This window comes from Ursus arctos, unplaced genomic scaffold (assembly GCF_023065955.2).
Source record: "Ursus arctos isolate Adak ecotype North America unplaced genomic scaffold, UrsArc2.0 scaffold_2, whole genome shotgun sequence".
Lineage (NCBI taxonomy): Eukaryota > Metazoa > Chordata > Mammalia > Carnivora > Ursidae > Ursus > Ursus arctos.
In genome coordinates this window covers 4,549,208-4,571,581 of record NW_026622874.1, presented here as the reverse complement: position 1 = coordinate 4,571,581, position 22,374 = coordinate 4,549,208, and the positions used below count along the sequence as shown (strand labels likewise).

General features: G+C 49.1%; 1 protein-coding gene across 1 annotated transcript in view; it reads right to left on the bottom strand.

Annotated features, from left to right (window-relative positions):
• The window catches only part of KIF26B (kinesin family member 26B), a 415,887-nt gene that overhangs the window by 50,370 nt on the left and 343,143 nt on the right, over positions 1 to 22,374 (bottom strand). The window contains 4 exon segments of the mRNA XM_026509553.4: positions 335 to 494; positions 14,210 to 14,393; positions 17,086 to 17,348; positions 18,467 to 18,560. Of these exon segments, the coding sequence (XP_026365338.4) occupies positions 335 to 494; positions 14,210 to 14,393; positions 17,086 to 17,348; positions 18,467 to 18,560 (701 nt within the window).

Sequence of the window (22,374 nt, the reverse complement as noted above, 5' to 3'; positions counted from 1 at the left end):
TCGTTGGTGTCATCCCTTGCTGTGTGATGGTGGCAATGACCTACCGGTGGCCACTGTGATTGGAGACCCCAATCCAGATAACTTCCTATTTTCTCTGACTTGAGCAGCCCGAAGTCAGGATTGGGGCAAATGGAAGTATTTTCACGGCTTTTGAATTTGTAAGATCATGGGATACACAATCTTTAGCAAAGGCTGGTTTGGGGAAAGAACAAACCGCCCAGACTGCCCTTCTGTCGCGTGCGTCTTCCCAAGAGGTCCCCGGACCGAGAGTCCCACACCCAGCCCCAGCACCATGCTTACCCCAGCCCATTCATCCGGTGGAAGGGTCACTTACTTGTAGGGGATGTGTTTGCTGCCGTTGACAAGAGCCAGGATGACATTGCCCAGAGCGGACAGTGAGAGGCACAGCCCTGAGCCTCCTTCCCGATTTTTGCTAAGAGCTTTCACACAGCTGCCGAGGTCAATGAGGTGCAGACGACTGCGGCCTCCAGACACTGACACGGAGAAGACAAGAGAAGAGAGAGGCGGTTAAGTGCTGGCAAACACTCGTTCGTCTGTCCTCCAGGTAGCTCCTGGAAGTCTGCGGGAAAGCTAAAAGGGGAAGGAAAAGGGTGACCTTCATGACTTAGTAGGAAACCCCAACAAAATCATGCCAGGTTGCGAATCACGTAGTCCTCCTAAACGCTGTCCACCACACGTCACCGACCTAAAACCTACTGCCGTCCATCCTACAAACAAACGAGTCATTCCCGTAGGTTGAATTGGGAGAGATTTCAGAGAGGGTAAATGTCCAGTAAGAGGAGGTTAAGGTTTGCACCTACATGTCCTTTGGACAGAATTCAGTAGAATTCTGAAACTGATGGAGTTGCAGCTGAATAGCCCAGGAGTGATTACATGCTTCGGCTGATCGTCACAGAGCCCCTGACCGAAAGCTCAGCTGGAACTGGGATGATAAACCAAAGGTAACATCAGGAAGAAGTAACAACCAGGGGCGGAGACAAGGGAAGACCCAAGTATCCGCTGAGTATCTACCAAGTGCCGGGGGGGCACACACAGTCTCGTTCAGTCCCCATGGTAAAGCCATAAGCTGAATACTCTTGTTCTTTTTTAAAAAAAGAGTTGAGAAAACAGAAGTTCAGAAAAGTAAGCAACTTGCTCATAAGTACTTCTGCTTCTGGCCTAGATGAAGTCACAGGGACGAGATCGATGGTCTTCCCTAAAAACAAAATGTATAAAACGGCTGTTTCTAAGACACTAGACATCAGGCAGTCAAGGACAGTGATCCCTGGGAGGTGGGAGACAAGCCAGGTCAGCACTGCCTGTGTCCCAGCTTACTGCCTCGAGAGGGTTTCCAGGCTGCGCCTCAGGGGAGCTCAGGGGGAATGCAGGGACCACCAGAATTGAAGAAAGAGTGGAGAGTCCAGGGAGACCAAGGTGGCTATAGCTGGCAGGACAGTACTGGAGAGAAGAGAACTTGGGATTTGCAGGGATCCCCTCAAGTATTCAACTGAGTGCTGGTCAGCACAGGCATGTGCTGGGGAGTTAGCCACCTGGAAAGATTAGAGGTAATAGCACACAGCACTCACACGAGGCCAGGAATAATGCCTGTTTCCAACAGCCAGACTAGAAACCTGAAGATTCACAGGGCATTGGGTAGGGGACCCAGAAGGGTCTTGCTTCCGTAGTGGGGAACACTTTGCCCTAGAGGAGCACAGACCAGGTCTCAGCTATCAAATCTTAAAAGACCAGAAAGGATCTAACTATTTACAAATAACTATATCCCAAAACAATACGTAAGAATATTTACAAAATACAAAGATGTCCAGCAGCCATCAAAAATAAGAAGGCATGCAAAGAAAAGACTCCTAATGAAAAGGTAATTGAAACCAAGCAGAACTGACTGATATTAAATATTGACAGTGAAAGACATTAAAATAGTTACGGCAGTATTTCAGGGGCGCCTGGGTGGCTCAGTTGGTTAAGTGTCTGACTCTTGAGTTTGGCTCAAATTATGATCTCAGAGTCATGAGGTCAAGCCCTGCATCAGGCTCACAGTGGGTGCGGAGCCTTCCTGGGATTCTCTCGATCTTCCTCTCCCTATGCCTGGTCACCTCTCTGCACACGCATTCCCACTCTCTCAAAACCAAAACAAACAACTGAAAAACCCAGTTATGGCAGTATTTCAAATGTTTAAAAAGTAGAGACATGGAATAATTAAAAGACAAACTGCATCTGTACAGAGCTGAAAACTAGGAGTTGAAAATTATACTGGATCAATGGCAAATTACACACTACGGAAGGAAAGCCTTGTCAATTTGAAGATAAAGTCATTGAAACTATCCAAAATGAAACAGAAAATTTAAAAATAAAAACAAAAACATAGAAAAAAAAGAGCTGTAGGACAATTTCAAATGGCCTAATAAGTGTGTAACTAGAGTCCCTAAAGACGACACAGTGGGTGGTAGAGAGAAAGTATTTTAAGACATAATGACCAAGACCTTCCCAAATTTGATAAAAACTATAAACCCACAGATGCAAGAAGCTCGACGAGTCCCAAGCCCAAGAAACACGAAGAAACTATGCGAAAACACATCATAATCAAACTGCCTAACACCGGTGATAATGAACAAAGTCTTCAAGACAGGTTCCGTGCAAAGACCAAAGGTGAGGGTGACGGCAGGTTTCTTGTCGGAAATAATACAAGTGGGAAGAGTGCAAAGCAACATCTCTAGAGTACTGAAAACTGTCAACCTAGAATAATATATCCAACAAAAGTATCATTCTAAGGCAAAAGGGAAATAAAAAGACTTTTCAGACTTAAAAAAGCGGGAGGAATTTATCGAAAGCAAACCCACAGATGATCTACACAAAGGAATGAGGAGCTCTGGAAATCAGAACTATGCCAGTAAATGTACGCTCCCCCCTATTATTTAAATCTCTTTGAAAGATAATTGGCTGCGAAACTAAGGACACCGTCATGTGTGGGTTATAACATATGCAGCATTTAAAAGTGCGACGACAATGGCACAAAGGTTAGAAGTGAGGAAATGGAGGTGCTCCATTTCAGGGTTCTTATTCCATTTATGAAGAGCTATAATATCACCTGACAGCAGACCATAACAACTTTTTTTTCTAAAAGCCTTTATACATTTGTGAGAGAGAGAGAGAGAGAGCACACAAGCAGGGGGAGCAGCAGGCAGAGGGAGAGGGAGAAGCAGGCTCCTCGCTGAGCAGGGAGCCCAACTCGGGACTCGATCCCAGGACCTGGAGACCATGACCTGAGCCAAAGGCAATCGCTTAACCGACTGAGCCACCTGGTGCCCCCAGCCTGTAATAACTTAAAGGTGTATACTATAAAGCCTAAAGCAATCAGTAAATAGTGAAGAGTTATAGCTATTAATCCAACAAAGGATATACAATGAAATTCTTACAAATATTAAGGCCAAAAAAGGCAGACAAAAAAAGCAAAGGAAAAGAAAGAACAGATACATTGAATAGAAAACCTATGAAAAAATAAGAATTTGGACCAAACCATGTCAATAATTACATGAAATGTAAATAGTCTGAATACTCTTATTTGAAAGGGAGAAATTGTCAGACTGGATAAAAGAGTGAGCCCTAGGAGAAATGCACTTCAAATATAAAGCAACAATCCATTAAAAGTGTAAGAGTGGGAAAGGCTGCACCATGCCAACAGTGGCCGTAAGAGAGCTGAAATGGTTATATCAATATTAAACAAAAGAAACTTAGAAAGTGTGAATAGAAGCAAATAGGAACATTTCATAAAGGGGATGATTCATCAGAGGTCCCGACAATCAAAAATAGTCACGCATCTAATAACAGACGTTCAAATACTTGGAGCAAAAGCTGAGAGAACTCCAAGAGTGAGTCCGTAATTATAGTTGTAGGTTTCACATTACCCTTTAAGAATTGATACAACAAGTAGACAAAAGAAAAAAAAAAACACCAAAAACCAGTAAAGATCTAGAAGATTTGGAAAACACGGTCAACCAACTTGTCCCACTTGACATTTATAGAGCACTCAACCCAACAGCAGGATACACATTCTTTTGAAATACACACAAAACACGTCCCAAGGCAGACCATATTCTGGTCCATAAACGAAGTCTAAACATATTTTAAAGGATTCACATCAAGGTATGTTCTCGGACATGATGGAATTAAATTGGAAGTCCGTATAGAAAGATATCTGGAAAATTCCCAAGTATTTTGAAACTCAACAATACAGCTCCAAATAACCTATAGTCAAAGAGGAAATCAAAATGGAAATTAGAGAGTGTTTTTAAGTGAATGAGGAAGATTTGTGGGATCACTGAAGAATTACAGAGAAGGAAATTTATAGCCTTAAATGCCTCCGTTAGAAAACAGAGGTCTCACAACAATGATCTCAGCTTCCACCTTATAAAAAAAAATAGCAAAGCTTAAATAGCAGAAAGGAAAAGAATGAACATAAAAGCAGAAATCAGTGGAATAGAAAAATAAAAACGGTAGACAAAAATCCATTAAGCCAAGAGCTGGTTCTTCCATAAATCTCTAGAACAGCCGATCAGGAAAGGAGGAGAGAAGACACAAATTACGCACGTCAGGAATGTGAGAGATGGACTTGCTACCGTTTCTACAGATACAAAGGGTAATGAGGGAATATCACACCAGTCAATTAGACAACTTGGAACAATGGGCAAATGTCTTGAAAGATGTCAAGTCCCAAAGCTCCTTCAAGGAGTAACAGGTAAGATGAATAGATCTATGTCTGTTAAAGAAACAGGATCTGGAGTTAACAACAGTTAACAACCTTTTCACAGAGAAAACTCCAGGGTCACATGGCCGCACTGGAAAACTCAACCAAGCACTTAAGAAATGATAAAGTGTAAGAATGGAAAAGACTATACCAATTCTACACAAATTCTTCCCGAAAACTAAATAGGAGAGAATATTTCCAACTCATTCTATGAGGCCAGGATAACCCTGATACCAAAAACAGATCAAGAAATTACAAAGACAGGAAACCAAAGACCAATATCCCTCGTGAACATGGATGCAAAATTTCTAAACAAATTAGAGAACCACATTAGGGAGTTGTATCTGGGAGCATATAAAAAGGACTTTACACCACGAGTGAGTGGGATTTATCCCAGAAATGCAGGGTTGGTTAACAAAAAACAAAACACTAATGTAATTCACCATATTAACAAGAAAGGAAAGAAAGGAAAGAAAGGAAAGAAAGGAAAGAAAGGAAAGAAAGGAAAGAAAGAAAGAAAGAAAGAAAGAAAGAAAGAAAGAAAGAAAGAAAGAAAAAAACAACTACAGGATTCACTCAGCAGATGCAGGAAAAACATCTAACAAAAGCCAACATCCATTCCAGATTAAAATTCTCAGCAAAATACTGCTCAGAAGGCAGCATCCTCAGTTTGATATAAGGAGTTTCTGAAAAATCCACTTTTAACATCACACTTAACGGTAGAAGATCAAATGCCTTCTAAGATCAGGAACGAGACAAGAGCGCCCACTCTTACCGTTTCTATTCAGTGTTGTGCTCGGGGTCGTAGCAGTAAGTAGGTCAAGACAACAGAAGAGGTATCCAGTGGGGAAGCACAAAGTCAAACAGTCTTTATTTGCGGACTAAATAATCATCTGCATAGAAAATCTAACAGAATCCACAAAAAGGCAACTAGAACGAATAAAGGGAACTTCACAAGGTTGCAAGATAAAAGATGAACAGATATTAAAAAAAAAAAAAATCAACCGTATTTTTTTTTTTTTTTGGGTAGGCTCCATGCCCAATGTGAGGCTTGAACTCACAGCCCCAAGATCTAAAGTCACATGCTCTACTGACTGAGCCCGTCAGGCACCCCTATACTTCTATATACGAGCTACAAACAACTAGAGATGGAAATTTTAAAACACCATTTACAGGGGCGCCTGGGTGGCTCAGTCAGTTAAGCATCTGCCTTCAGCTCAAGTCATGATCCCAGGGTCCTGGGATCGAGTCCCACGTCGGGCTCCCTGCTCAGCAGGGAGTCTGCTTCTCCCTCTCCCCTGACCCCTCCTCCTGCTTGTGCTCATGCTCTCTCAAAATCTTCTTAAAAAACACCATTTACAACAGTATAAAAATATGAAGTACTTCAGCATGAATTGCACAGAAGACAGGTCTACACACAGAACTACAGAATGCTGCTGACACAGTAACGAAGACGTAACAATCAGGGAGAGAAACGGCCTTCACGTGCCGTTAAGATGTTAATTCTCACCCAAGGGATCTATAGATTCAGTGGAACCCCAATCAAAATCCCAGCAGTCTTTTTCGGTAGAAAGCGAGGCTACAAAGTCCATTTAGAAGCCACCTCTAAAATGTATATGGAAATGCAAAGGACCTAGAATAGTCAAAACAACTTTTAAAACAAATACAGAATTGGAAGGTTAATAGAACAGGTGATTTCAAGGCTTATAATAAAGCCACATAAACCAAGACAGTGTGGTATCGGTGGAAAGAGAAACAGGACAATGGAACAGTAGAGAGTCCAGAAACAGAGCCACACAAATGTGAATAATTTTTAACAAACGTAATTTAGTAGAGAGAGAATAGTTATTGTAACAAATGGTACTGGAACCATTATATATAGCACAGGGTCAGGAGATGGGGTCCCGCACTGGGCTCCGCACTCGGCAGAGTCTGCTTGGGAGTCTCTCGCTCTCTACAGGTGCCCCTCCCCCTGCTCACACACGCGTGCTCTCTCTCAGATTATATATATATATATATATATATATATTTTTTTTTTTATATATATATATATATATTTTTTTATATATATATATATATAATTATATAAACTACAGGTCTTTTACCAGTATGTTAGCAGGTGGTTCAGAAACACTTTTATCACACTGAAGATACTGCCTTCTCTCCCTCTCTCTACACATATATATGCCCAAAAAACCCCTTTAATCCACACGTTACACAATTTACTAAAAAAATGAATCAAAGATCTAAATATAAAACCTAAAATTATAAAACTTCCAGAAAAAAAGCATAGTATGAAACCTTTCTGATCTTGGGTTAGGCAAAGATTTCCTAGCTGTGAAACCAAAAACGTGATTTATAAGAGAACACGCAAATAAACTGGACTTCGTAAAAATGAACTACGTTTGCTCTTCAAAATACGTGGTTAGGAGAATAAAAAAAGCAAGCCACAGCCTGGGAGAAAATATCTGCAAAATACATATCTGATAAAGGCCTTTTATCCAGAGTATATGAAAAACTCTCAAAACCGAGTTAGAAGACAAAAACAAGTTCAGAAAGTGTCAAAAGACACTTCAGCAGAGAAGTTCTGAGGGTGAGGGCTACGTTCTCTCGATCGTACGGACGCTTTCATGGGTGTACATACGTGTGGCAAAACCAGATATGGGATCACTGTCTCAGGTGTATCTTGTTAAGGCTATCGTGTTCTTTTTAAGATTTTATGTATTTGAGAAAGAGCATGCACGAGATCACGAGAGAGCACGGGCTAGGGGCAGAGGGAGAAGCAGACCCCCGCTGAGCAGGGAGCCCGACGCAGGGCTCTATCCCAGGACCTGGAGATCATGACCTGAGCCGGAGGCAGACGCTTCACCGACCAAGCCTCCCAGCTGCCCCTATTTTGCTCTCAACCAGGAAAACTGCCATGACCGTCCCGGGGGGCAGCTGGGCTTCCCCCCTGCAAGACCCGTGCTCCTCATCCTGCCCCACGTGGCCTCAGCCAGTTCCCGACACGGCAGGGGCACCAGGTTCCCTTTATGCCGCGGCCCCACTCTCTGAGGGGAGTGCACCCCCAGCACGTGACCCCAGCTTCTAGATCCTCTCCCCACTCCCCTCACTCCCCAGGCAGCCGCAGACTGGCTCCTCGGGCCTCCGGATTCCCACCGTCCAGGGTGGCTCAGCTCCTTCTGCCTCTGGGAAGGCATCTGTGCCCTCTGCCCGCCTGCCCCCCCCCGGCTCTGCGTGGAAGGCAAGCAGCAAAGGTAGACACAGAAACTTCTGCAAGCTGTTGCAGAAACCATGACTTGGGGCAAAGCAGAGAAGGGGTGGGTGGGAAAGTAGATGCAGGGGGAGGGACGGGCGGGGGTCTGGGTCCTGTGGATGTGTGATGAGCCTGCGGCCAGTCTCTGGGCGCCCCCACATCTGTAGGCAGAGGCTCTGCTCATGCTATGGGATGAGGACATTCGGGAATCACTGTCCTACCCCTCACTTTGCCTCTACTGGGCCCCACCGTCCGTGTCCACATCTAGAAGACATGTATTGAGTATTTACAGAAAGCCCAGCATTTCTATTCAGGCAGGTCCAGTGACTCTGGTACATCCATGGCCAAGAACTGTTCACATCAAGGACACTACATTTTCTTCACCTTCCACGATCCCCAGGAAAAACCCTCACGAGATACAATACGTAACTTCTCTATTATTCCATTTCGGATCATGCAAGATCAGGTCACGGCAGCGTGCTAGGGAAATAGTTATTTTTAAAGCAAAACAGATCATCTGTTTCGCAACCTAATTATATAGACAGGAGCAGCTCAGCCATTCCACCTGCACCGCAGATTAAAGGGCAAAGACAGGGACCGGCTTGGCCTTTCAGACTCTAATAGTCCATTTGATGTAATGGACTAAAATGCATAACGTACACGGAGTGAAACAGAAGACAGAGAACAAAAGGCGCAGTTTAGACCGTGCCGCGGAGGAACGTTATAAAATACCTATAATTATATCTGCATGACTCAAAACAGGAGTCACATTCAGACAATGGAAAATCGAGTCTGTCCGCCGAGCCCACTCAAGTCCCAGGAGCCCCAGAATTCCGGGTTCCACACGTGGTGCTTCAGTGGAAGGGAAGAGGTGGGAGCGCCTCGGCCATCTGCTGCTGGCAAGAACCCGCGTTACTGCAGACGGCCGGCGAGAAAGTTCCGTGATCAATGAACAGTCCGAGCTGGTAAGAAGCGGATTCCTCACCCACTCGTCAGATTTCTGGGGCCGCAGCTGCAGGGTGACCGGAGTTACCCTTCACTCCTCTCCTGTGGATATATGGTAAACGGGGAGCTTGGCCAGACCCAAACCCCCACACGCCTTACTCTCCCCCCAGGCAGCAGTCCGAATTTCACCCCACTCCTGAGCCACCCTCCTCACTCACATTCACCGAGGGCCCGGGAGGTGCCAGGAAATGCTCTTCTCTTACTAGCACTTAATTCCTACAACAGTCCTGTAACGTGAGAATCGGTTCCGTGGGGCAGAAGAGGAAAACGAGGTTCACAGGGGTTAAATAAATCGCCCCCCCCAAATAAAAAATAAATTGCCCAACATCTAAAAAATGTACACCGAAGCTAAGATGAAGATCCCGCGCTCACCGTAAAGCACGGAGAAGCTCTTTTAACTCCTTCTCCTAACTTCGTGGCTCACCAAACTTGGCTGCGCGTCAGAATCCCCTTGAATGCTAAGAAAACGCGGATGGCCGGCTCCGACACCAAGGCTTTCCAATTTAACAGGCCCGCGGGGCGCCACGGGCACTGGGATTCACGGGAAAGTTCCCCAGGTGACTCTCAGTTGCAGCAAACTTTGGGAAGGCCGCCTTGCCACGCGGCCATCACCTGTGGGGCATGTCGACTGATGCCCTCGGCACGTGGGATCCGCGTGGCCTGTGCTGGCTGTCTTCTCGAATGTCTGAGCTCTCTTGCTCCCTGCAAATGAGCTGTATACTTAACAGGTTCCCTCCTAAACCGAGGGATGCCACTTGTCATTACGGAAAAAATAGAAGCAAATCTCATGCAAACCAATAAGATATGCTTGTGTAAACAGAGCTAATGTTTCTTTAAAAACTAAACTCAATGCTTTGGAAAGAAGAGATTAAAAATGAGTTAGTTTTTAAAAAGAAATGCTGAGGGATGCCTGGGGGGCTCAGTTGGTGAAGCGTCTGCCTTCGGCTCAGGTCATGCTCTCCAGGTCCTGGGATAGAGCCCTGCGTCAGGCTCCCTGCTCAGTAGGGAGCCTGCTTCTCCCTCTCCCTCTGCCTCCCCAACCCTGCTCATGTTCTGTCTCTCAGATAAATAAAATCTTTTTTTAAAAAAAATAAGAGATGCCGAATTAGGTGGAAATGAGAAATTATAGAGTGGGAAAAAATTTAAGAATCTAGTAAAGGTCTAATACCAGCTGGCTGCATAAATGTCTTTTGAGTTCTTGAATCACTTAGAAGAAATTTAAAGAAAAAAACAGACTATTAATATGAGCATCGTTTATAAAAGCAGAACTTTAAGTTGCAAACTCATCTCAAAGAGAAAACCATGGCCTGGTATCAGAAGATGGATGAATAAATACCCATTTGTATGTTTTAAGCTGGAATACAATGTTCATGGCATGAATGTCTCATTTTACAGGATTCCCCCCTCCGACTAACTTTCTCAATTAACCGTGCGTTGCACAAGAGGACTTCTCTGAACTCACACCATCTGCTGATGTGAAAGATAAGCGGATGGTCTTTCTCTTTCAGAAACAGAGCTAAATGAGGTAACAGAGAAATACACTGATTTAAAAAAAAATTAGCACACGTTCCATTTGATTTAATACAGTGTGGACAGACTCCTAACAGGCCCATTTTTGTGAGGAGCAGCTCTGGATCTGGGCCTTCAGGCTCTTTCCCGAGGCTGGAATTCCCCTGGGTGTTCTCAGCCTTTACAGATGAACTGGCAAAGAGGGGGAAGGCTCTGGAACAGATGGAGAATCAGCCCCACTAAGACCCCAAAAACCCTTTAAACTAGAGAAATATTTTAAGCTTAACCTAATCCTATGTGCAGAACAGTAATACACCAAAGTAGAATTTTCTCTTCTATCCTGATAGGACATATTTAAAACATTTTTGTCCGCCTCCTTATCCGTGCATGTCTGTACACGTATGTGCATATAAAATACACACACGTGTAAGATTCAGGTGCACGCATACACATGGTAGTTCTCGCGGCAGAGACCGCCCCAAAACCCACCATCTAAGCTTCTGACGGCCCCGTTCCCAACAGCACGCTCCGCTTTCCGCTTCCCTGCAGGGTAACTAATTAATAAACTTTCCTTTAATTGAGTTCTAGCTGCCAGGTCCACAGGGATTATTACTTATATATAAGTAAACAAAAATTTCCATTTTAAACAACACTCCGAATCTCATTATATTTTAAGCAGATGTAAATTCACTGAAGTCAAGCGAGCCAGGGGCGGGAGGCTGGCTGTGCACATCCTGGCCTGGATTCCTCTCCTCCCAGGAAGCCAGGTGCCGTGGCAGGCAGGTGGCGTCCCCTGGTGTCCCCCCACCGCTGTCCTTCTCATCTACAGATACATTAAAAAGTACCGAAAAGGGTTTTGGGGAGCCATTAACGGTACTTGCCTTTTCCTTTGCCCCGAATTTATTATTTAAAAGCAATTTGCCTTCATGACGTATAAACAGCAAGAAGGGGAATGGGATGTTAAATATTCCATAAGTGCCCGGGACGCGCCGCGTAGCGACTGGGGGAGGGTGGGTGGGTTGAGGGAAGGGCCCCCCCCCCGGAACTTCTGGGAAGCTGAATGTCAAGTTCTTACAGCTGCAGTCATTTACTTAACTGTTTATTTTCAAGATTCCTCCCTACTTTCGGGTTCCAAATCGAGAACAGAACCATGAAAAAAAAAAAGTGAAAAACTGAAAACAGTTGTTTTCAGCACGGTTTGAAACCTAGAACGAGATTATGCCATCTCCTGAGAGCTTCCACTCAGCGCCATTTGGAAGCAATTTGGCTGAAAATTCAGATCTTTTGCGAGTCTCTCTCTGCTGAAAGTACAAGCACCCCCGGCAGTTTCTCATTATCATTATTATTGACTTAATAGAACAACTTAAAAGAAATAAAGCTTAAATAAAATTTTAAAAAAAGCTTCAAAGAATAAAACATTTCTCAGACTCCCACGTTCATGCTGCTTAGACACAGAAAAAACAGTGTGCACAGAACTGAAAGCCAGCCCGCAGACTGTTAGGGGGTGAAATTCTGTGACGAGTTGTAAAGGTCTGGATCTTCTCATCCCTATCCTAATCCGTTGTTTCCGTCTTTGAGAAAGTTTTTCTAAACGGATGTGTGATACTTAGTGTGAGCCCGTCACTCAGAATCAGTCTCCTGTGGAAATTTCCCAAACTCTCTTGCTCGCCCTGCAGTCAGACCTTCATGACCTTGCCTGCATTAAGAGAGGTCCAGGCTGCTGCTGGCTCGCCTCCCGGGGCCCAGTGTCCCACCAGTGAGGCCAGTATCTCCAGACTCCTGGGCAGCCCCCAAGACCAGGGCATACGTGAGATCTCAGGCCTGGGCGTAGGAGGAGGGGTAGGGGCAAGTCTCCAGGCTCCGTCAAGAAAAACAAGCAAACCGGGGCTCCTGGGTGGCACAGCGGTTAAGCGTCTGCCTTCGGCTCAGGGCGTGATCCCCGAGTCCTGGGATCGAGCCCCACGTCAGGCTCCTCCGCTATGAGCCTGCTTCTTTCTCTCCCACTCCCCCTGCTTGTGTTCCCTCTCTCGCTGGCTGTCTCTATCTCTGTCGAATAAATAAAATCTTTAAAAAAAAAAAAAAAAAAAAAGAAAAACAAGCAAACCACCAGGACACACAACAACGTGAATGAGTCTCAGATGCGTTACGCCAGATGCAAGAAGGCAGACACAAAAGGCCCCACGTGGGGACCACGTGATTCCACTGATACGAGATTCTGGATCAAGGCGAAACTAAAAGGGACAAAAATCCGATCAGTGGTCATCAGGAGCTAGAGGTCGGGGGAAGGAAGCATCCAGAAAGGGCAGCTTTCAGATACATTAAAAAGGCTTTCAGTGCTGACGGCTTTGTTCTCTATCTGAATGGTGGCAGGGGTCACACAACTGTATGGTTTTGCCAAAACTCATCTAACAACACACCCAAAGGGTAAGTTTTTCTGAATGTAAACTGGACTTCACGACACCTGAATTAAAAGAACGACAACTGAGGTGGAGGAGCAATGGCAGCCGACCGGGCCAGCAGAGACATTGAGACTGGGGAAGGGCGGAGTTTCCACTGGGGGCAAGAGAAGCCCTGAGAGCCGTCTCCCGGACGCGGACATGGGCTTCCAGGCCTCTGGACGACAGGCCGACTTGCGGAGAAACAGGGAAGCCTGGCCCCCGATCCCAGTTGGCTGCCTGACTCCAGGCTCTGCCTAGAATTAGGTTTGTTGATTGCCTCTGTGTTAGTCAATTAGCTTCACAATTTCCAGGCCCCTGGCTTAGTCGCCGAGCTCGGGCTAGTGTTTGTTTTCCTCGCACCCAGCATCCTGAGGCAATCGTGTTCAGCGAGCACTGGGGGCCAGCTGCCTGTCTTCTGCAAGCCCTTAGAAGTGGACATCGAGAGAGTAGGGAAGCTGCTGCCCAGAAGCCCAGCCCTGCAGCTCACGGGAAAAAGCCCAGCCGGGTCAATGCACCACGTGGCCCATGGTCCCAAATCCCACCTGAGACACGCCCCAGGGCGCAGAGTGTCCAGGACTTGGCAGACAAAGGGTAGAGCACCCCACCGAGGTCAGTGCTGGCTGTGTAGCCCGGAGGGGACTGTGCACCCAGGGCACTGGGGTCCCGGGGAGGGCCGCTCCTCACAGAGCAGGCCTGCACCCCAGGTCTTACAGAGGAACGCCACTGAGGCACGGAGGCAGCCAGAACCTGGTTAGTTACTCCAAAGTCTGATTTAGAGACTATTTAAAAAACATGCCTTTGTTTCTTGCAGGTCCACAGAGCGGACTCGAGCTAACGATGAGCAACCTAGCGCCAGGGTGCTTGGTGCGTAAACACTGGCCTTTCCTGAAAAGCACCCGTAAAGTGTGTGAACAAAAAGGTACTACTAACCAGTTGTTTTTCCGTTTACAGCTTGTTGTCTCTCACCTTCCCCCCGGCAATGCGCATGTCAGTGAGCCTCACCCGGCAAACCCTTTTCTCCCCAAGGGTTCAGAGTAAAGTGCAGTCCAGACTCATCATCTGAGCTCCAGATCAGCAACCTCCATACCAGTGCCCCTGCTCAGAAAGGGTCAGGGGCGCTTGGCCGGCATGGCCGGTGGACTGAGGCGGGAGAGGGTCTCGATCTCAGGGTCAAGTTCAAGCCCCACGTCGGGCATGGGGGGGGCAGGGCTGGGCCGCGGGTGGAGACGGGCGCCCACTTACTTCCCCCCTTCCCGCTCTTCTCCATGCGGTACTGGTAGAGGTGCAGGGTGAAGAGCATGTGCGAGTTGCGGTGGTCGTCCTCGTCACAGTCCTGCTGGCTGCCCCGGCGCGAGGCGATCGCGGCGTCCAGGAAGAAGGCGGCCTTCTCGGCCGTAGGCGCCCGCAGCTCGCTCTGGTTCTGCAGCTGGAAGACACAAGCCGAGAGACGAGGCCTCAGACCGAGGAGGGCCTGCATGCCGCCTCCTTTCTACGGAAAAGCTACGTGCCTCTCAGAGGCCAGAGATCATTCTGGAACAAGGGCCTGGACTCACATGCAATTCTCTGCTTCACGATTGTAGATGAAAGCTAGTTTTACCCGTTTCACAGTTTGAGTCTTAGTGGGTGTGAAGAGTGAGTGGTCGTACCCCAGTGACCAGGGGGAGCCGGGGGCCCAGCCGGACCTCTGCAGAGGGCAGCAAAGCCGCACCCCGGGCTATGCACCTACCTAAGAAAACCCAGGGGACGCGGCCACATCCTCGTCTCAAAGACTAGAACGTTTGCAAACCTGCAATGGGATCTCAGGCCAGACAGCACTGGCTCCCCAAAGAAGGAAAACCAACCCTGGCTAGCTTTAACTCCACTCCCAATGTCTCCAGCGACTTAAAGCCAATTTTAGACTTACAAGTGAGAGCGTGGTTTTAAACAAGATGCAAAAAACCCAACATGCTTGAATGTCTCATCTCTGTTGTTTAAGGAGTATCTGTTGTTATCTTTAGTTTCAAATTCACGATCATGGCATGTTTATTAATAAAGTTGTGGGCCACGCATCTAAATCCTACAAGATCCCTTGGAAATTAGAGTAAACCTTCATCAGAACAATAGCAGAATTTGACTAACACTGCTTTTTGGGGGGAGGAAAGGAAACATCTGATTTATTCCAAGAAATGGTCCGTTGTCTATGCCTCGGGGTCGGTACGCATCCTGACAATTTTCTGTTTGACTCTGCATTATAATTCTGAACTGTGAGCACTGATCTTGGAACCCGGACCCTTCAAAATCCTCAGACTTCAAAGAGAGACTCTGTTGTAGTCACTGTCCTGTACTTACTATGGCAGAAAGCTAAGCGGAAGATTTGTTGTGATTTTTCAATAAGAAGAGTTAGAGAATGTTGATCGGTTCTTCTCGGCCTTCAGGGAACCAGGTCCTTCACCTACGTGGGCCTTTACCAGCAGGGTTTTATAAAAATGAATGGAGTTGTAAGTAAGTGATGAATCACCAAATTCTACCCCAGAAACCAATATTGCACTCTATGTTCACTAACAAAATTTAAATTAAAAAAAAAAAGTGAATGGAGGCTGCAGCATGTTTGAACATCTGGGTAATTCCTGGAAAGGGAACAGCAGGCAGATGCCACTGAGCAGGGCTTCTCAAAGTGTGGTCCCTGGACCAGCAGCATCAGCGTCACATGGGAACGTGACGGAAGGGCACGTTTTGGGGATCTGTTCCAGGCCCCCTGAATCAGAAATTCTAGAGGGGCTTTCCTAGTTCTCTAGGTGGCTGGTGAAGACTACCGTCCGAGAACCGCGGGATTCAGTGTTGCATGACCTGTTACGAGTTTGCATTCTGATTAGATTCCACGTCCAAATGCTATCGGGTGCACGTGTTAGAACTACGAGCGGCCAATTTTAGGCAGACAGGGTACCCACCCTTTAGCTGCTGCAGAGAACTAACCAGGCACTCTCAACCGACAAAGGAGAAACATCTCAGAGGGCTTCCTGGAGGAAGTGACATGGAGCTGCCACCCAAGGATAGGGACTTTGCCAGATGGAGAGCAAGAGGGGAGAAGGAGTGTTTGGTGCACCGAGGTAAGAGGGAGGATGGTTGGCGTCTGAGGGCCTTGCAACGAAAAGTGTGGTCACTCACTGGGAAGCTCGGGGGAAACTCAGATCCAGGGGCCCTATCCCTGCACGGTCACGAGCTCCCCAGTGACTCCTATGCACACTGACGTGTGGAGGCACTGCTTCCTTGGGGACCTGCGTGTGATTTACGAGGAGCAGCAAGAGATGACGCTGGAAGGGTAGGCAGGGGGCAGGTCACGTGGGACCGTGCAAATCATGGTGAGTTTTGCTACAGGAGATTCCTAACAAACGGAAGGATCTGAGGTGCTTGGAGCAGGGGAAGAACGTGGCCAGGTGTGAGCAGATGGGTGTAACAGGGAGGTATCCTCACCTGTGGACACAGAGCCTATCTGGGATGAGGCAGGGACTCATGAAAATGAATACTTACCTGAAAAAAGACAAACCTAGGAAATAAAGCCTGCTGGAGACGAAAGAACCGATTCTTCTGGATACGAATGAGGGAGCTCAGAGCCCTTCCTCCCCCGATCGTCAGCCAGCGAGGGGCAGACACACAGAACGGCCCTGCCTCACGCCCTGCAAAGGTGGACTGGAGCTTCTCCGGGCTTCCACAGCCCTAGCAATTGTGTCATGGTTCTAATTAGAAAGTGGCTCTTAGTTTTTCCGACAGCCCTGCTAAGCGGGCGGCACAGCCCGTGCCAGAAACGCGGTTTATAGAGCCATAAACAGCCCCAGACACGGCTGGAGCTCTTTGTGCAGAGCAGTAAATATTTCGGCTTATTGTTTAAACAAAAGAAAGACTGGACTTTCTTTTTTCGAAAGGGGCGTAAAGAAATGGAATTCAATCCCCCTCCCCCCGCAAAGCTACAACCATCTCGGCTCCTGCTCGTTGTCCGTGAGATTCAAGGTACAAATACTGAGGCTGGTGAGCGGCGGGCTGTGCCGCTGGAGGCCCTGAAGTTCCACCCACCTTGAACACCCGCAAGCCTGCTGGCGTCGCGGGGGTCATGGGCTGCGGCGCCCCGGCCGGGAGCCACTCACCTGCGTGCCACAGATGGGATCCTCGCACAGGTACACGCCCGGGGACTGGCCGTCCTGCAGGCTGCCCGTGGCCACCTCGGCCAGCAGGTCCCGCAGGTTCTCTTCCTTGCCCCACACCTCCACGGCTGAGATGCGCACGGAGAACCGGGCTCCCGTCTTCTCCTTGCGTTCGTTGATAAGCTTGAAGAGCCAGGAGATAGCACAGGGAATGATGCCAAGGTTCTGCATGGAATCGTCCTTTCCGATCATGGTGTAGGATTTCCCTGGGGGGAGCGAGGCAAGGAAGGAACACAGTGTGAGTGCCGGGGGGGGGGCATTCTATGAAGTGTCCCCCGCCCAGTCCCCTCCCCTCCGTGGGGATGTTGGGGGAAGGGAAGAGGGGAAAGGAAAAGGTGAGGGAAACACTAAGCACTGACGACAATGACAAGGACCATTTCCTAGTACTAGGGACAAAGAACGTGGGCACCCAGACTGAGGGCGGGGTTTAAGTCCCGACTGAGCCCCAGGAGGATCCCAAGCAGCGCACGCTATCCAGTTGCCGCCTTGTTTTACACGTGGCAGGAAGGCAGAGATCTTTCATCCTGTGATGGTTCTTTTTATCACCACCCCACAGATGAAACCCACAGACTTGTGCTTTATATCCTTCCTCAAGTTAAACGCGGTGTATATTTTTATAGCAGGAGCAAATTCTATTAAAATCTGCATTGCTGCTTTGATCAGAGATCAAGAAGACCGAAGGGAGCTGAAATGAACTTTCTGCCTCGGCCCCGACCTGGCCTCCCTCATGGCACAGCCTTCGTGGGAACCTCTGCCGTGGGGCACTTCTGGGGTTCCCCAAATTCCTAAGTTCCCCAGCAGGTAAGGTAAGGCCTGCTGAGCAGATGGCCCCAGGCCAGGATTAGGAAGGCACCAGAAGGGGGTCCAGTCATCCAAACCCCTGTCCGGGTGCTTCCCTGGCCCCTTCTCCTTTCTTGCTCATACAGGCCGGAGGCTGGGGAGAGAGGCTGGCTGTCAGACACTCTCCCCAGATGGGTCCTGACCCGGTTCTGGGCTTGGCCTGGAGGCTGCCCCTCCGGCTTGTTGTGGGTTCCATCCATCACCGTGAACCCAAGAGCCCCTCCTCGGAACGTGTCCCTCCTCCTGCTGGCTTTCTGGGTGTGCCCCTGACCTGGACCAAGCAGGAAGGACCCCGCCGCCCCTTTCCTAGAAGACTGGGTCTCCGCACTACATTTCAAAAGCAGAAACGGTGACTGGTGGTTCTTCAATTGGGCACCTAGGGAGACAACCATCCCTGTCATCTGCAGACTCTGGGACCAGAACAGAAGACCAGACCGCGTGCCTGGGAGTGCAAACAGCAGGAGCAAGGACATTTCTCACTGACCCAGCTTGGCGTGGCCGAAACAGAACACGCAGCCGTCCGCGCCGTTGACCACAGACTGGATCACCTCTGCCACGGTTCCAGCACACACTTCAGCCTGGCAGACGCGAGAAGAGACGTGCAGTGAGTGGAACAGTAGCAATGGAGGTGGGAACCCCCTTCCCTGGGGCTCAGGGCCCAAGGTCTTGGTGTTATGATGGGTTAGGCCGTAATGCAGTTCTGGGGTGCTCAAAACCATCCGGGACCCCCACCTCTTGCAAGCCCGAGCCCTAGACACATGACCTGCACACCACCCTTCTGCTAATACACGGTGCACTTCAGCTGCTGTCTCTGCAGGCCAGGCGGGAACAGGTTGGCACGGGACACAGGGTGCTTTTGGGGACCTCAGGCCCTTCCATGATCTGCTACCTGGATCCTTTCTCTCTCTCTCTCTCTCTCTCTCTCTCACTCACACACACACACACACACACACACAACATAAGGACCAAGCTTTTTAGTGGGAAAAAGATGATGTGCCGTTTCAGGAAAGTGACCTTGGGAAACGCTGTATTTCTAATAGAAGCAGGAGGCCTGGGATCTACATCCACTTTCTCTCCAACCTCCTTCCTCTTTCTTGATTCACATTCCCTTCTTTTCAAAACCAGCCTTTTCTTTCTCTCCGCGCAGATTCAACATACAATATCAAAGGCCACCTGTCACAACATGACAACGGGGGTTCCTCGGCCGGGCCACAGGGCTCAGCTCCCCCACAAGTATCTGACCCCGAGACCACGGCCAGGCTCTTGATGCCTTTTTGCATTTTCCCATTAACGCCCAATAATACAGCGCTCCGCAAACCATGAGAACTCAGTGAAGTTTGTGGCCTCACTTGGAGATCTGAGAACTCTCTCTGGGCGGCAGGAGGACAAAATCACGCATGGTGTGCTGTCCCCGGCAGAGTCAGAAGTCCAGGACTCCCTCGGAGGCTTCAGAGCCACGTGCCCCCCGGCAGGAATCCGAGAGCCATGGCCTTGCCCGGAACGTGGCTGCAGGGGTGAGGACATCGATTCTCTCTTCCAAACCAAAATCGAAAAACCACACTCCCACCCGTTCTCGATCGTTCTGGTGGTCGCCTCAGCAACTCCACTGGGGGGGGGGGCGGGGGGTTCCACCTGGGCCGAGGAAGTGGCAAGACGAGGCTGCCGTGGGGACCGCAGGATCTGTCACACCCCCAGGACCTCTGCAGTGAGAAGCTGGAGAATCTCGATGGAATTTGTCACAGGCAGCTCTGCAGAGTGGGGAGCAGCTATGGCTGAATGAACTCCACCTTCTTTGGACATAAAGCGAGGTGGGGGTTAGGGGGCTGAGAGCCCACCCTGAGATAGACTACACTAGATGCAAGGGCAGCAGGGAGAAAGTTGGTTGTGTGTGGACCAAACGGCCATCATCTTATCATCTGTGCAAAGGCCCGAGGACAGAGACACAGCAGCGGCCTCACAGGCCTCCCCTTGCAGAGTTCCTGCCCACCATCCGCTGAGAACAGAGCAGTCAGTGACCTGTCCGTCTCGTATTATTAGGAGCTGACAGTGGCCCCTGGAGGCGTCCTGCTGCCTTTCCCCTTGGGCCTCGAGAAGCAGGCAGCCTTCCCCAGCACAGACCCCTGAGGCAGGGCCAGGTCCGCAGGCAGTCCCCCCACCCCCCTTCCTGCTTGGGACTGAATGTTTGTGTCCCTCCTCCCTTTCCCAGTTCCTATGTTGAAACCCCACATCCAATATGATGGCATTTGGGGGTGAAGCCTTTGGGGAGGTGACTGAGTCATGGGGTGGAGCCCTCCCGAATGGGATTAGTGCCCTTAGGAGAGAAGCCCCAGCGAGCTCCCTAGGGCCATGTGAGGATGCAGCGGGAGGACCGCTATGAATCAGATCTGCCAGGCTTTGACCTGGGACTTCCCAGCCTCCAACACTGTGAGAAATCAATTTCTGTAGATTGTAAGCACCCCAAACGGACCACACCACCTTCCCAAAGCCAGAGCCTGAGAGGTCTGCCCCGGAGTGGGCAGCGGGCGTCTGCCAAGGCCTCTCCAGGGCCCTAAGGAGAGATCATAGGGGCAAGAAGGAGCAGGGGCTGTTCTGGTCATTGCTGGGCCTCAGGACTGACGTCCCGACAGACTGACAGAAAGCCGAGTTCCTCGAGGCCTGGGGCTGCTCCTTCGGAGCCACAACGAGGACCTGAGAGAGAGGCCTACGCGGTCCACGTTCCCGCTTCGGAGGCTCACAGGGAGCTCAGCGCTGGGGCGCCGAGGCTGACCGTGACCCGCAGCAGGACCTTCCCAGCATCAGTGACGATGTAACCGTAAGCACTCACGTGTTCGGAGCCCTCGCTGTTCCGCCAGTGTCTCGTGTGTGTCTACTCCGTGAACCCCAACAGCCCATATGAGGACAGCGAGGCCCAGAGCAGTGGAGCGACCCGCCCCAGGACACACTGCTGGAAACCCGTGGGTAGGATGGTGGGAGGGCACACGGAGCAGGACAGAGAGTTGAAGGCGAAGGATCCAGGACAGCTGTCTGCTCAGGAGACAGACTGTGAGCACGAGACTAAGCTTTGCCTCGGTTTCCTTGTGCGTGACGTGAACAGAGCAATGCTTCCCTCTTTCACAGCACAAACTTCGAGGAGAGTCAGGTGGGTTAGTGTATATGAAACTTCCTGAAAACCGCACCTCTAACAGAGCAATGCGGTGTGTTATAATACTGGCCATTTTAACAAAGTAAAGCATTCCGAAGCCAGCGTGACTACGGCGTCGAGCATCTGAGCTCTGCAACCAAGTGTGGAATGTCAGCAAACATGAGCAATAAAAATGGCTCTTTTTTCTGGAATCTAAAACTCACCCATCGTCCACACTGAATTTAGGGTTTGCCTGGGGATGCTTACAACTTAGAATTGCTTTGGAAAAGATTCTGTACCTGTGTTAATTAAATTATTCATGGGCCATGTATTAGACACAACGTCCGGGTTGGGTGAGTGAGCCCATGGGTGGTAGGACACACGAGAACCGTAACAGGGACACCATCGGACTGGCTTGTAAAGCGTTTTGTCTTTCACGGTAAAACTCTTCGGGGAAGCCACCTGCTCAGCGCATTAATGAGTGGAGTCTATGCTATGTGCTGTGTCTGGAGGACACTATCGGGGCCCAAGTGAGCGCCATGGCGTCCCACGCTCACACGCAGCGTGGAGGAAACTAACAGGAGCTATAAGCACCTTGCCCAGGTTCAGCTACCCCGTTACACCCCGTTTTGTATATAAATCTTAGGAAATGCTGGAAATGTGTCTGGAAGATGCAGCTGTCGGAAGCCAACATGCAGGCAAAGTAGGTCACTGTATACCTATAATCTGGGTTATGTGCCTACTAGAAGCTTCCATCGCACCAACTCATTGCACATGAATTGCACCAGATGGTGCAGCTGAATCTTCCAGTAGACGTCTGTTCTTACTGGGACTGGCTCCAGGAGCTCTGGTCCAGGAATCTTGGCACCCTGGGCCCCCAAGAAGCCTCCAAATTATAGTCGTAGCGGTATGGCCATAATTCTCCACCTGTGTGTGTGTGCCCCTCACAATGTGAATTTGCAGCTCCTCCACTAAGAGGTGGGGTCTCCTCCCACCCCTCAGACCGGAGCCAACAGAACGCAGCAGAAGCAATGCGCTCTCAGTTCGGAGCCTACGTCTCCAGAGGCTTGGATACTTGGATCGTGCCCTTGCCGTGCGAGCAAGCCCGAGACAGCCTGCGGGTTGATGATAGACAGCGTGGATTCTAGAGCAGCTTAAAGCCAGGCTGTCCCCAAACACGTGACGGCATCCAGCCAAGACTGCCGATCATACGTGAGCCCAGCTAGAAAGAGAAGAATGCTCGGCCGGCCCGTAGATTCATGAGGAATGAT